This window comes from Papaver somniferum, chromosome 11 (assembly GCF_003573695.1).
Source record: "Papaver somniferum cultivar HN1 chromosome 11, ASM357369v1, whole genome shotgun sequence".
NCBI lineage: Eukaryota > Viridiplantae > Streptophyta > Magnoliopsida > Ranunculales > Papaveraceae > Papaver > Papaver somniferum.
The window spans coordinates 12342838-12357380 of record NC_039368.1 but is presented as its reverse complement, the minus strand read 5'-3'; the positions used below and the strand labels follow the sequence as shown (position 1 = coordinate 12357380).

Genomic DNA, 14543 nt, shown 5'->3' with positions numbered 1-14543 from the left:
TGCTAATAATATTTCTCTCTTCTTTGTAATTGCTACAACTAGTAGCTCTGAACTATCCCATAAGAAACCATATCTTGCAAGTCCTAGATTTCCCCTTGAAGCACCATACAACATACTAAAGTTGCCGAGGTCTTGGATTTTCAGAGAAACATTCAACAATTTGAGGCATATGAACTGGTCTGCTTTTCACACCAACACATTTTAACACTTCAAGCCACATTCCACATATCGCCTGACCTAATCTCACTCGGTCTCTACTAAATTGAAGTATTCTTCTCTTCATACCAGCTTTCTTGGGACTTCCATTGTCAAATAGAACTCTATTTCTTAAAACAACAATTCCACCATATAACAAAAGCAGCAAAAATCCACACTTCCTTAACATCCCTGCTTTTGTGTTTAGCAAAAGCTAAAACATCTTCAAAGAAATGGGGATTAAGAAAAGAAAACATACCTCCTAACCATTTCCACATAAGCTCGCTGAAGTTGCAGTACCAAAGCAAATGATCTGATTCTTCAGAATTACCACACAACCAACATCTGGAAGCAAGATTGAATTTCCTCTTCTTCACATTCTCATCAGAAGCACACATGCCTCCCATTATCTTCCAGACATTACTTGAAGTAGTTGGATGAGCACAAGATTACCAAACTTTTAAAGCCCAAGGAATTACTGGATACTTCTCTTTAATTCTTTGGTAAGCAGCAGCAACTGAAAATTCTCCAGAAAGAGATCCTCTCCGAATTCTTTTGTCCTCACTAGACATAATAACTGGAAAATCAGAAGTACCAAAGAAACTAAGCATCTGACTTGGAATAACCCACTCACCATTGTATATCAGATCTGACACTTTCATACCCAAATTTTGAGCAATACAGTCATCGTCAGGAAATGTATCTATCAAAGCACCATTAAGAATCCAGTTATGGTGAAATACTTGATCAATCCCAACTAACCATCTTCTGTCAGAACTAAGCTCTTCCATCACCCATTTAAGACCTGGCGAAATTGATGACTGCTTATAGTATTTTATCCACTCTCCATTTCTATCTTTAAACTTGGCAGAGGTAAATCTACACCATTCTGCTTCTCCAGTTTGCACTTTCCACAACAACTTCATAAGCAGAGATTTGTTAATAGCTTCAAGCCTTTTTCAATCCAAGACCACCTTCTTCTAAACGAGCACACACCAAATCCAACTTCAATGTTATAACTTTCCTCACAGTTATCTTCAGACCCACAAGAAATTTCTTATTATCTTTCAACACACTTTTAGGCCACCTATATACTGACGTAGTACATAGGCATACTACACAAAACATGTTGAAGAACTATTCTTGCCTTAAAACGCCAACAATCTTCCTTTCCACCCAGCTAGATTACTCTGAATCATTCCAACTATTCCCCATACATGACAAGACTTCACAACTCCGTGCTTGTAAACCAGACCCGAATATTTATCAGGAAAACCAGCCAACGCCATTTGCAAATCACCAGCAATTTGCTGCTTCCAAGCATAAGTAGTGCCATTTCAATTGAAAAAAAAAGAAAAAATAATACCCTACTCTGTTGAAGACCTTCACCAAAACTCTCAAGAGTAGAATCAGATCAAAATGTATCATTTTATCCCTCCAGTCACTGGACTTGTTATTTTTTTTGGTCTACTTTGATAAGTTTTGACAGCACCTCAACTTTTTGGAACTCCCACAGCATAATCTTTTACAAACTTCATTGAAAAAACAAACTAAGAAAGACTTGCCATCCATTTTTAGAAGTGAATAAATGGTGAATGAATGGTTCATCAGACAGAGCTTAGATCCACTCTATATACATATCAAAATGTATAAATTTTATTCTTGTAGTCATATAACTAACAATAGGAAAGGATAAATCTTGATTAAGGAAAAGAAATACCTCTAAATTGAAACAAGCTACACCATAATTATCTCTGAACATCCTTCAGAAGTACTACTAGGTAGCTCTAGATTTAACTGCACTTGGGTATAGCTTCAAGCCTTCAACAGTTCCGGAGCTTCTACCTCAAACTTGATCACAAACTTCTTCAAAAAAGACTCATCACTCAAACATAGAAATGTAATTAAGGTAATTTTATCCTTAACCAGACCTTTGAGGTTAACATTTTGTAGACAGAACACCTAGGCATAATCCTCTTCTCCAAGCTATAACAAAAAAAAGATGGGTATTTGGCTATAGTGGACGAACTATAACCCATTTGATTCACAAGGTAATCGATTATCGAAGTTATCTTTTTCTCAGAAGTCCTCATACACTGAGGATGCAACATAAATGCATTATGAATTTCTTCATCAGACCAACCCAATCTCCTGTAAACATCCACCCTTGACTCCCTATTCGATTTGCTCAACCCAGCAACTACTTGGATAGCTTTAACAAATATAACCTTATAAGGATCGAATCCCATACCCTTGATCTCTACCACAATCTCCTTGAATCTACCAGTACTTTTGGTAAACATCCTTGGTTAGTAGATCAAAAACCTAGAGATATTGGATTGAGGGACACCTTCATCTCTCAAAAGATCAATGTTAACTATCATCTTATTCTCAACCATTTTGCATGTAAGAATATGTGAATTACGTCTAATGATGGTAATTACATTCTTATCACAATGAACAATGCTCTTGAGCTTATCGTAAGCAGGGATTATTTTTCTTTGTAGGCTCCCAGAAAGTACCCTAGTGTTACCAGAGAGGAACTTGGCAAGGTCAAGTCCAGAAAGCCCTTTAGAGTTAAAATAATCAAATTTGGGTTGAAGGGTTTTCTCAGGATTGTATAAAAGGATTATGGGATTCTTTTTAATGAGATTAGAGATATAGGGTTTAGTAAATCCATGGTTTTCAAGTAGGTTTAAGACTGAATCTGGTCTTGATGAAGTTTTGAATTGAGCTTTTTAGAAGCAGAGATAGCTTCATCAGCTGATAATCAACATGAATTGATTAAGTAATTGACTACAAATGAAGAAGAGTTGTGATTTGGGGAAGAACTAAAAGAGGAGGAAACGAATCTAAACCTAATAAGAGAAAGAGATGGATTTTGAGTATAAAGAAAACAGTAAAAAGGGTATGTAATTGAGTTACCTCCATTGAAGTTTATTAGTTGTTGAGATACTGCCCGGCGCAGAGATGACAACATGGTAGTTGATGAAAGAGACCGGAGGAGTTGGGTTCTCCAGAGAGCTCGCCGGTTTGGATTCGAATTCAGGATATTATGGGACTTGTTTGCTTTCGAGTCTTTGACTAGTGCGTTTCACTTTCTGGTATCAAGCAATTTTGACTCTTTTAATCTTTTTGTAACACGGCTGAATTGGTGGCCATGGAAACTAATCGGGGGCCATGACACATTTTATACCCACACTCAAAAATATATGAGGCTTTTAGAAATGAGGGTGAAATACCTATTTTATCCTTCTCTAATAACTATACCTAAAATCCTAATACTAATCGAGTGAGTCCCCCATTCTCTTTCCAATACAAAACTCTTTTTCTTCTCCTCCCCTCTCTGCACCTCCATATTCTCCATTAACGACTCGGAGGAGAATTTTTTTTTCTCAACCGATTCTTCGCGTAATCGTCGATTAATTTTAATCGACCATTAACGATTAACTTCTTCTACAAACATGGATCGTACAAAGAAGACCGCTAGAAAGGCAAATCAAATACCTAATCTGGTAGATGCAGTTAATGCAGCGAAGGAGCATCAGAGACTGAGCAAAAAGTCAAATCAGCCGGTGAAGGAAATGGCTCCGATCAGAAGGTATGTTCACTAAAACCCCCAACTGTAACTTGGGTTTGTGTTTAATTTGATGTTCTACTGAAAAATTAGGGTTTGAATCGGGAAAATAGGATTCTCAGAAATTGAGTCGTTAATCACTAGGTTTTATTTCTTAACGATTTTGCGGATGCATGTAAATTTCATCAAAAATCGTTAACCATTAGGGTGGCGGAGAAAATGATCCTTGCTGTAATTTTTTTAGAGGTTAAAATCGTTAACAAATTTTTTTTTTCTTAACGATTTTTGATCTGCATGTTAAGTTAATAAAAAATCGTTAACCATTAGTAATATGTGAAAACGACTCTAGTTAGATTGTGTGCTAGTTTCTATAGACGACCCTTTTTATTCATCAACGACTCTATGATATGCCTAAACACATCTCTGTCCCAAATAATGAAAGGGTCGTTTATTTTTAAAAAAAAATCTGACGACCCTATGGTATGCCTAAACACATCTCTGTCCCAAATAATGAAAGGGTCGTTTATTTTTAAAAAAAATTCTGACGACCCTTTGACATTTCTTGTTTTGTTGTCTTTGACCTATAGTAGCAAGAATAAAAAAGATAAGCTTGCACTGGTAACTCCTCCATCCAGACCTCCTGCAACACAAAATACCTAAATGTCGGTATATTACGAAGAAAAACACCGAGTGAGGTAGTCTTACTTATCCGTGAACCCAGAGACCCATGTGATGATTCGTCTGAATTGTCCTCTTCATCCTCTCCTGTTATATATGCAACTGGAAGCATAGAAGAAGAAGTCGCAGAACATGACGAAATTTCTTTAGGAGGTATGTTGCTTATGATGATGATGATGATGATGGTAATGGTGGTGATGGTGGGGATGGTGGTAATCATGGAAATGAGGAGGAGGAGATTCAGGAGGAGGATGAGGATGAGGATGGAAATGGTGGTGCTAGCGGTGATGAAGAGGGGGATGAGGATGATGGTAATGATGAAAATGATAAGGAAAGAAATGATGGTAGTATTGGTGAGGATGATGATGATGATGAGGAGGAGGAGATTCAGGAGGATGAGGAGGATGCGGCGCAAACACATCCACAGTCACAGCCACAGCCGAAGAAGAAAGTTCTAAATGCACCGAGTGCGCTGATAGACGCATTTATGTGTCTATTTTCATCTCTTTTGTGTATTTTGTTAGTACTCGTTTTCTTCCTTATTATGGTGTTTTGTGTGTTTGTAGGTATTTTTTTGGAAATAAATAATTTTGGAAAAATCGGCTCGAAAAATTATGCGGAGCATCCCCGGAGGACATTTGTTATTCGGACTCTCTGCTTTGGATAAGGGGCACCCACTTGATAAGGGGTGACCACTTTCTATTCGCACCCCTGAACTGGATAGGGGGAGGTCATCTTCTTTGTTTGAATTTGGTTTTGGCGGGAATACTTAATGCAGACGCTGCAGATTTTGGAGTTGAATTCTCGGGTTGTTTTAACGAGATTCAATCGCTGTAAATGATTGGGCTGGACTTGTATTGATCAAACAAAGTTAGTTTGGGAAGTTTAACTAATCAAAATGGGCTGGATAATCTGTTGGAGGAAGACAGCGTCAACAGCAGGAGTGTGAACATATTTCGAAGATATGGTGATTAATCAGCACAAGATATCATAAGATTTGCTTCTATCCTATCTTAACAAAGTTTGGAAAGTTATTAAAAACCAAATATATGCTATTAACGAGAAATCAGAGTCCACAGGGAAAGAAATAACGGACGAGGCCGTGAAGAATAATAGAAGATATTCATGATTAAACAAAGGGATTTTTGGGCCTGTCGAGTATAAAAAGTCATGTGGGAGTTCAGAGAAGCTTTATCAAGAGTTTGGGGAAGGTTTGGGACGCAGAGGAGCGAAGAAGAAGGATTAGCAGCAATTCCCGCCTGCTGCTGCTGCTGCTGCCATTAGAGGACCTTGAAGATCACGAAGAACAGACTGCACAGAGCAGTCTTATTTTCCACAGCATCAACAGCAGCAGCGGAGTATCGTTACTTTACTGCAGTTCCCTGGTATCGTTCTTCTCTGGACGCTTATAGAGGGTCGTAGTTTCACTGTTTTATATTTTTCACTCTTTTAATCATATTTTGAGCATCAAGTATGTATTTTGAGAACACGATTATTATGAGTAGCTAAACCCCAATACTGGGATGATGGAGGAAGCTGTTTTTCAGCCATGTGGTTATTTAAATAATTCTTAATTCACTTTTTGCACCGATTTTAATTGATTTATGATTTCTATTAATTACTTGTGATTTTGTTTGATGGAACATGCTTAGTCCTAGGGATTCCTGATGTGCCATGCTTATAATATACAAGTAATATTTTCTGGAATCTAATTTGGCAAAGATAGAGTTAATATTTGTTTTATTTTGAGCTATAATCGCCTAGGATTATTTTCCGAGCCACTTGAATATGAAACACATTGGAATCCTGAGTCCTGGTTCCTCTTGATCTTGTGACATATTTTCTGTATATATCTTAATCTTTACAAGTCCGAGCAACGAACTCTTATTTACCGCATTAAAACTACTAAAACAAAATGGCGCCACCGACGCGGACTTGTTTATAGATTTATTTTTATTTATTTTTTTAGGTTTTTTTTTTATTATTTGTTCCTTTTTACTTTGTTTTTTTTTTCTTTGATTTACAGGTTCGAAGTGGAGCACTAAGGACTTGGAGAGGAAAAAGCTTAAAGCGAAAAGCGAAAAGAGAAGAAAAAAAGACAATTTTAGGATTTTATTTTTAATTTTTAATTTTTTTAGAGTGTGTGAGGAAAACTGTAATTTTTTTTATTTATTTATTTTGGACTTTGGACTTTAAACAATTGGACTTTATTCTTTTTTTAACCCTACGGAAGGGTATTATTAAAAAAAATAAAATTATATAAACTGTGTGCAGGGAAGGACGACGATTACTATATCGTCTCGGCCCCTCGGGTTCGTACATGACATAGGAGTCGTGGCCCGAGTCGACTTCAACGGTTCATCCCCCGTCTAGTACGGGAGGTAAGTCCATCGAAACACTCGTGAATCTCCTGTAAGCGAGTTACTGTATTCCTTAAGGTGATTCATTGATTGAGGACGAATTTGGACTGTTTTTAAATTCCTAGTAAAGGGCAAGGCCTGGCCAATACAAGATAAGGGTTCGGATTTCATCACCGCTCCCTTCTTGCCCGCCTTAGGAAAACAAAACCTAACGCGAACCCAAGCTTTAAAATTTGGAATAGAACGAAACAGATAGGGTAACGCGCTTATTAGGAAAAAATTTCGAAGGATATTGGTTACTTTCTTAAGCACACCTTGAAGTTCATAATGGTTTCTGTGAGTTGAATGCGTGACTGCGCCGCCTTGTGATAGCGGTGAGGCCTTGGGTATCAAAGCTCCACTGAGCTTCCCTCGCCTCAATTCAACTTACTTTCACTCGGATTGATTCCAGAGGGGTTTGCTTAAATTGTAACGAATTCCCCTTCGAGAGATAGAAGCAAGTCTAGAAACAATCTAAGTGGAGCCATCATGCTTGTTGTTTGCTAGATTTTATAGGTTTGATTTGGTCGAGTCAGCCTTGTTTGTGATTGTGTAGAATTCCCTTGAAAATAAGAATGTCGAACTGGTATGATAGAATCTAATACAATGAGTATCGACCTGAATTTGAATATGGACATCATCCTTTTTATGACCATGTTGGGAATAGTGGTTGGGAACGCCATCCTTTGGAAGGATATGGGTCATACCCTGGTGAGCCCAATTACTATCCACACATGCATCAGTCTTACGAGCAAGAATATTATAGTACTAGTTCCTCGTCTCTAGAGGATACAATCAAACTATTGAAAATTAGTCCTTTTTATGATCCCTATGTTCCTATTCCTCCTTTAGAAGAGTCCCTCAGGGAGTTAGCTGAGTCGACGCGTAAGTTAGATGAGATGAATAGTGTAATTATAGACGAAAGAACTACAATTATGAGTGAACTTTCTATAGAGGAATCCCTCAAGCTGATGGCTGAGCCGAACGAAAGACTTGCTCGAAATAATCTTACTTTCCAATATAGTGTTTCCAATAATACCTTTAAAAATAAGGATAGTTATTTGCATAATCAAGATGACGAGGTTAGAATTGGTAACACTACTTGTTTTGATGAGGTTCGATATTTTTCATGTTATTATGATGAGGATAGTGTTGATAGAGAATCATACTTATGTAGGAATAGTAATCAGGAAATGGTTACTCCAATTGAGCTTTACAATGATAATATTATTTCTAGTTCAAATCCAAATAATTTTAATAATTATTCACCTATTCAAAAGGACGAGGATTTGACTAGAGATACCCTCGTTTTAGACGATGTAGTATTTCCTGTGTACAAAGCCGATAATGATTTAGAGGAACGAGTTTATTCTGAGAATAATGTTTTAGAGTCTAGCGATTTAGAAACAATAGTCTTAGACGAAGAAGATGAACTCGTAGAGATGAGTGAGGATGAATCTGACTTAGAAGAATCAATTGACCATTTCCAGGAATCTGATGACCTAGAAATTAGGGAAGTTGTGACTAGTCTTTCTAGAGACACTGAAAACTCTAAGTTTGAGGGTGATTATCATTCTCCATGTGCTTTAACTCTTAGAAAGTTCCCTCGTGTAGGACTTGACATTTATGCCTCAACCATATTACAAGATTATCTTCATACATGTTTTCCCGAACCTAATGATGTCCATAGAGAAGCTCAGTTGTTAGAAACCCATCCTCTGGTTGATGTGGTTAACCCAGGCTATGATACCAAGATTGACTTTGTTTTCCCACCAAAAAATTTTCAACCAATTGTGGGAACTTTTGATTTTAAGATGTGTCGGTTATTAAGTTTTGAGACTAAACCTAATCACTTTAGGATATTAGGGTCGACACATTTTCTTAAGGAAGACCACCTCTTTCATTGTGGTCAGCTGTGTGAGTCAAATATGATTGACTTAGAGGATCCCCAGTTATTCAGGTTGTTGTTATGTGCTTCTAACTTCTTAGTTGAGTTTTTCCAGACTCTAATACCTGAACCGTATCTTAGCTTTGAGGAAATCCAACCGATGAAAACCTTCTATTTAGACCCTTTCATAGAACCTGAACCACAATTAGCGATAGTTTTCAGGAAACTAGGTAAGGGCATGCTATCCTTGTCCATTTTCTTGGTTCACTGCAGTTTCCTATGGTCAGCTCTATTTGGTTTTGAAGACCCACAGTTATTTCGACTGTCACTTTATGGTTCGAGTTGACCAATCCTTTTCTAAGTCTGGCTGAAGACTTTAAACTTAGCACTTCTTAGGAGGTATCCCATGCTCATGCAACACGGTAATATCTTTCCTTAACTCTTTCGCTTCAAATGGTAACAGTTTCTCCTTGTTCATGCTTTTAGTTTCATCTTTAGAACATTGAGGACAATGTTAGATTTAAGTTTGGGGGTATGGGAGAAACTTTTTAGTTGCAATAAATAAACTCCAGAGCTTAGTTATTTATGGCTATTTAGGATTGCACTAACTAATCTAAGTGGATGGAAGCATTTTGATCGTAGTAGTTGAGGAACCAATCTGAATAGATGGAAACATCTAAAGAGTCTATTCATAAAAGCACAGAGCTCAGGTGTTAGAAATAACATGATAGTTTCACCATATTTCGTTGAGTCCTTTTCACTTCTATTTTTATTTTTTATTTTTCATTTTAAACTATGTTTCTCTAAGTGATTAGGTGGGGCACACGATTCAAGTTGTTACCACTGCTAGGGTGAATTAGAGTGATTGAGTTACTATATATATATAAAAAAAAATAAAAAAAAAAGTTGAGACCGGACCAATTAGACCAATAGGAATAAATATTAACACTTGGTAGCAATATGCGTGTGTTCTCCCTGCTTTTGTCGCCTAAGCAAGCGTGGAATGCAGGACCCGTGGGAACTATCGTGTAATATGCTGACAAGAAGCATGCGCTTGGATCCAAAAGATCTATTCATGCCGTTAAAAAAAAATTGTTATTGTTCTGTGTAGTCAACTGCTGGTTCCCTTGTATTTGCCAGTTTGTTGATCTAGATTTAAGTTATTGACCACTGGTTCCCTTGTATATGCCAGTTGTGTTGATATTAGTCAGACCGGTATCTCAGTCCATTAGGATAGGTTCATTCTGGCAGTGGACTTCAGACAGATATGTGAAACATCGATCATTTGGTTAACATCAAAACCATCTACATTTTTCTTTTTCCATCTTCTTAATCTTTTCATGTGATTAGTCTGACTCCGAGTGTGATGTCCATCGTGAAACTATCTTAGTAGAGCTCTGTCACTTATATGAATTTTAGTATGCTTGAGTGAAAACTCGTGTACAGTAATTGGAATTTCGCATCAGGGTACTTCCTCCTATAATTTATAAGTATGCCAACCAAGGAGGTTCTTTAGTCCTTTCCAAGATTTTGCGTAGATAGTTAGGGTCTGGAGTAAAGGTTTTGTGGGTACACCTCTGGTAAACCCTCCGGAGACAACACTCCGCCACTAGGGCCACCTAGGGGTTCAAATGATTTTCCTTTCTAGAATAAATTTGCTCGAGGACTAGAAAATAATAAGTTTGGGGGTATTTGATAGACGCATTTATGTGTCTATTTTCATCTCTTTTGTGTATTTTGTTAGTACTCGTTTTCGTCCTTATTATGGTGTTTTGTGTGTTTGTAGGTATTTTTTTGGAAATAAATAATTTTGGAAAAATCGGCTCGAAAAATTATGCGGAGCATCCCCGGAGGACATTTGTTATTCGGTTCTTCTGCTTTGGATAAGGGGCACCCACTTGATAAGGGGTGACCACTTTCTATTCACACCCCTGAACTGGATAGGGGGAGGTCATCTTCTTTGTTTGAATTTGGTTTTGGCGGGAATACTTAATGCAGACGCTGCAGATTTTGGAGTTGAATTCTCGGGCTGTTTTAACGAGATTCAATCGCTGTAAATGATTGGGCTGGACTTGTATTGATCAAACAAAGTTAGTTTGGGAAGTTTAACTAATCAAAATGGGCTGGATAATCTGTTGGAGGAAGACAGCGTCAACAGCAGGAGCGTGAACATATTTCGAAGATATGGTGATTAATCAGCACAAGATATCATAAGATTTGCTTCTATCCTATCTTAACAAAGTTTGGAAAGTTATTAAAAACCAAATATCTGCTATTAACGAGAAATCAGAGTCCACAGGGAAAGAAATAACGGACGAGGCCGTGAAGAATAATAGAAGATATTCATGATTAAACAAAGGGATTTTTGGGCCTGTCGAGTATAAAAAGTCATGTGGGAGTTCAGAGAAGCTTTATCAAGAGTTTGGGGAAGGTTTGGGACGCAGAGGAGCGAAGAAGAAGGATTAGCAGCAATTCCCGCCTGCTGCTGCTGCTGCCATTAGAGGACCTTGAAGATCACGAAGAACAGACTGCACAGAGCAGTCTTATTTTCCACAGCATCAACAGCAGCAGCGGAGTATCGTTACTTTACTGCAGTTCCCTGGTATCGTTCTTCTCTGGACGCTTATAGAGGGTCGTAGTTTCACTGTTTTATATTTTTCACTCTTTTAATCATATTTTGAGCATCAAGTATGTATTTTGAGAACACGATTATTATGAGTAGCTAAACCCCAATACTGGGATGATGGAGGAAGCTGTTTTTCAGCCATGTGGTTATTTAAATAATTCTTAATTCACTTTTTGCACCGAGTTTAATTGATTTATGATTTCTATTAATTACTTGTGATTTTGTTTGATGGAACATGCTTAGTCCTAGGTATTCTTGATGTGCCATGCTTATAATATACAAGTAATATTTTCTGGAATCTAATTTGGCAAAGATAGAGTTAATATTTGTTTTATTTTGAGCTATAATCGCCTAGGATTATTTTCTGAGCCACTTGAATGTGAAACACATTGGAATCCTGAGTCTTGGTTCCTCTTGATCTTGTGACATATTTTCTGTATATATCTTTATTTTTAAATCTTTACAAATCCGAGCAACGAACTCTTATTTACCGCATTAAAACTACTAAAACATGCGCGACACATTCCACCCACGCGTTTGCAGCTTACTCGTCTACCCTGTGGGAAAGCCAGAGGTGAACCTAAAGATAGCGGCAAAGTTCTATTTGGATATGATAGCTCGTGGGCCCGTACCATCAATGAGACAATGGTAACGATCTCAACTTTGCTTTTCATATGATTCGTTGATATTTAATTTCTTATGTTTTAATTCTATTTGTTTGTCTTTCGTAGGATCATAAGAATTCCACGCGTCTTTTTAGACACCAATCTTCTTATGCAAAAATGAAAAAATGGCCCCTAGAAGGTGAATGTGCAAGAGTGCGAGACATTGTTGAAAACTCAGGTTTGTATGTTGCCGTTCAAAACTCCGTGATTGCATATGACAAGGCTGCAGTATCATGTTTTACTGAGAGGTTTTATGGCGAAGTCGATGCTTTCCAATTCCCTTTTGGCGAGATGGCATTGATACCCGAAGACGCAGAAAAGATTCTAGGATTGCAGGTTGAGGGGAAATCTACGGGTGACAAGTTCAAGAAAAACCTAGATTGGAAAAAAATATATGAATTGACGGAGAAGTTGTTTGGATGGGATGAAAAGATGACGTATGGTCTTTTTGTGAAGGGAAAGAAGTACCCAAAGAAAGAGTTTAAACTTAAGGAAATTAGGAAGATGTATGCGGGGTCACTTGAGAAAGACGGAGACAATGAACTACTCTCTGAGAAGGAAGTTCATGCAACGGCAGCCGCATACTTGTTGTATGTCCTTGCTTCGGTTATATTTCCCGATAGCAAAGGAAACAGAGTCAGCGTCAACCTTCTCCAACTTTTGGATCCCTTGGAGGAGGTGAGTAAGTATTCGTGGGAGACTGCCATAGTAGCACATTTGAACGCTCAGCTGGCAAAGGCTTCCCGGGAGCGAACTTCTCAAATGAACGGGAATTTGGCTTTACTTCAGGTAATTTGAGTTATAAAATTTGTTCATTGTTTGTAATATTTGTTGTTCTATATTTTTAGATTTAACTTTCTTTTATTGTTTTAATGCTGTTTCAAGTGTGGATTTACAAGCATTTCCTCTCATTGATCAAAGATGATGGAGACATCCAATTGGAGCCAACATGGAACAACACTAAACCAAGAGGAACTCGATACAAGTACACTGGAAGTCAGGACAAAGAGGAAACTCAGAATTTGAAGTTGTTAGCCATGCGCCAAAAATTGGACAACATGACAGGAAAAGAGGTAAACTTTGATCCCCAAAAGGAAGATAGAGTAGGAGGACTCCTAGATCTTGCATATTACCATGGCCCTCTGGTTTACCCTTATGGATAATCAATGAACAATCCGAATAGAGTAATGCGTCAGCTTGGGTATATTCAAGATTCACCTGATGAGGATTATGTACCACCGTTCAAATATAAGTTAAAGAAATGCAAGGTGGACAGAAAGGCGTTGGCTGTTGTTTACGAACCTGATCCTAAGACTGAGCATTGGAATAATAGGCATTTGGCTACTAGTAGGATAAACATCTCTTGGTGGGAGCATGTTAACGAAGGTCACGAGGTAAGCGATGATTACATGCCATGGTATGAAGGCTTCTCCGACGGTCGGGTGATAAGGATTGATCAGACTACGGGTAGGAGGAGCAACAAAGCATCTTCCTATGCTTCTACGGCCGACACTAGAGATGACTCTTCCATTCTTAAGCTTGTGGTAAGTACTTATTTTTCGAATTGTGTTAATCATTTACATACAATTTTAATTATGTTAATCTTAATTGGTATTTGAATGCAAACAGAGGGAACGGGTGAAGATTTTTATGAAGTCATTTTGTTGCAAAGCGGACAAAGGAGAAGTGATAGAACCTGAGCAAAGTCGTATGTACGCTGAGTACTGCCAACACATTGAATGCAACGTTGATTACCCTTCTTAGTATGGATCTTTTGGATTTGATTCTTGCAATTAGAAAAAAGATTGGTTTGGATGTGCCACGTACAAAGAAATTGTTGAGCAAGTGGAAAGACTTGACGAACGGCGCTCATAATTGCAAAATCTCTATCCGTAAATATAACCTGTGGCGTCTCTTCTCCACGATAAATCAACCTCACTTGTTCCAACGCCCAAACATAGTCCTCTATTTCTTCTTTTTCCATAAAACACCATGCAACGGTGAATGAATTTTTATCCGAAGTATGGCTTACCACGTTCAACATCGGCATGTTATACTTGTTTGTCTTGTAGGTGCAATCTATGAATAGAACCTGGTAAAAACACTGAGACAAATCCATCATCCTTGGATGTGCAAGAAAAATATGAGTCACTTTCTCAACCGGACCCACCTTAGTTTGCATGGCGTAGTTAAGAGTTTCTGCTAACTACTCTGATTGTTGCATAATGAACCTACCATCCCATTCAGTTCTCTTAATCGTTGCTTTGGCGGCGTTGATTGTAGGAATGGTGGACAAGTTATCCTTATCTTCCGCCCTTATTGCATTTAGGATCTTAAGTGGTCTAAATCCCTTCATCTTCCTAACTTTATCCATCTGATGTGGTTTCAACCGGGCATATGCAGGGTGTCCATATAAACTTGTGGGTGGAGGATGGTTGTGACGACCGTCCGGAATACTATACAATCGGAATAGATCGGCTTCATGACGTCTTTTGAAAACAATCCTGAACGGGGC

The 14543-nt window shown here is 38.0% G+C and overlaps 1 protein-coding gene across 1 annotated transcript; it reads left to right on the top strand.

Annotated features, from left to right (window-relative positions):
• The first annotated feature begins 12145 nt into the window (after positions 1-12145).
• Positions 12146-13191, top strand: LOC113324123 (protein MAINTENANCE OF MERISTEMS-like). Its single transcript, XM_026572457.1, has 2 exons — positions 12146-12817; positions 12928-13191. Exons 1-2 carry the CDS (start codon positions 12146-12148, stop codon positions 13189-13191), a joined length of 936 nt encoding a protein of 311 aa, XP_026428242.1.
• The last annotated feature ends 1352 nt before the right edge of the window (positions 13192-14543 follow it).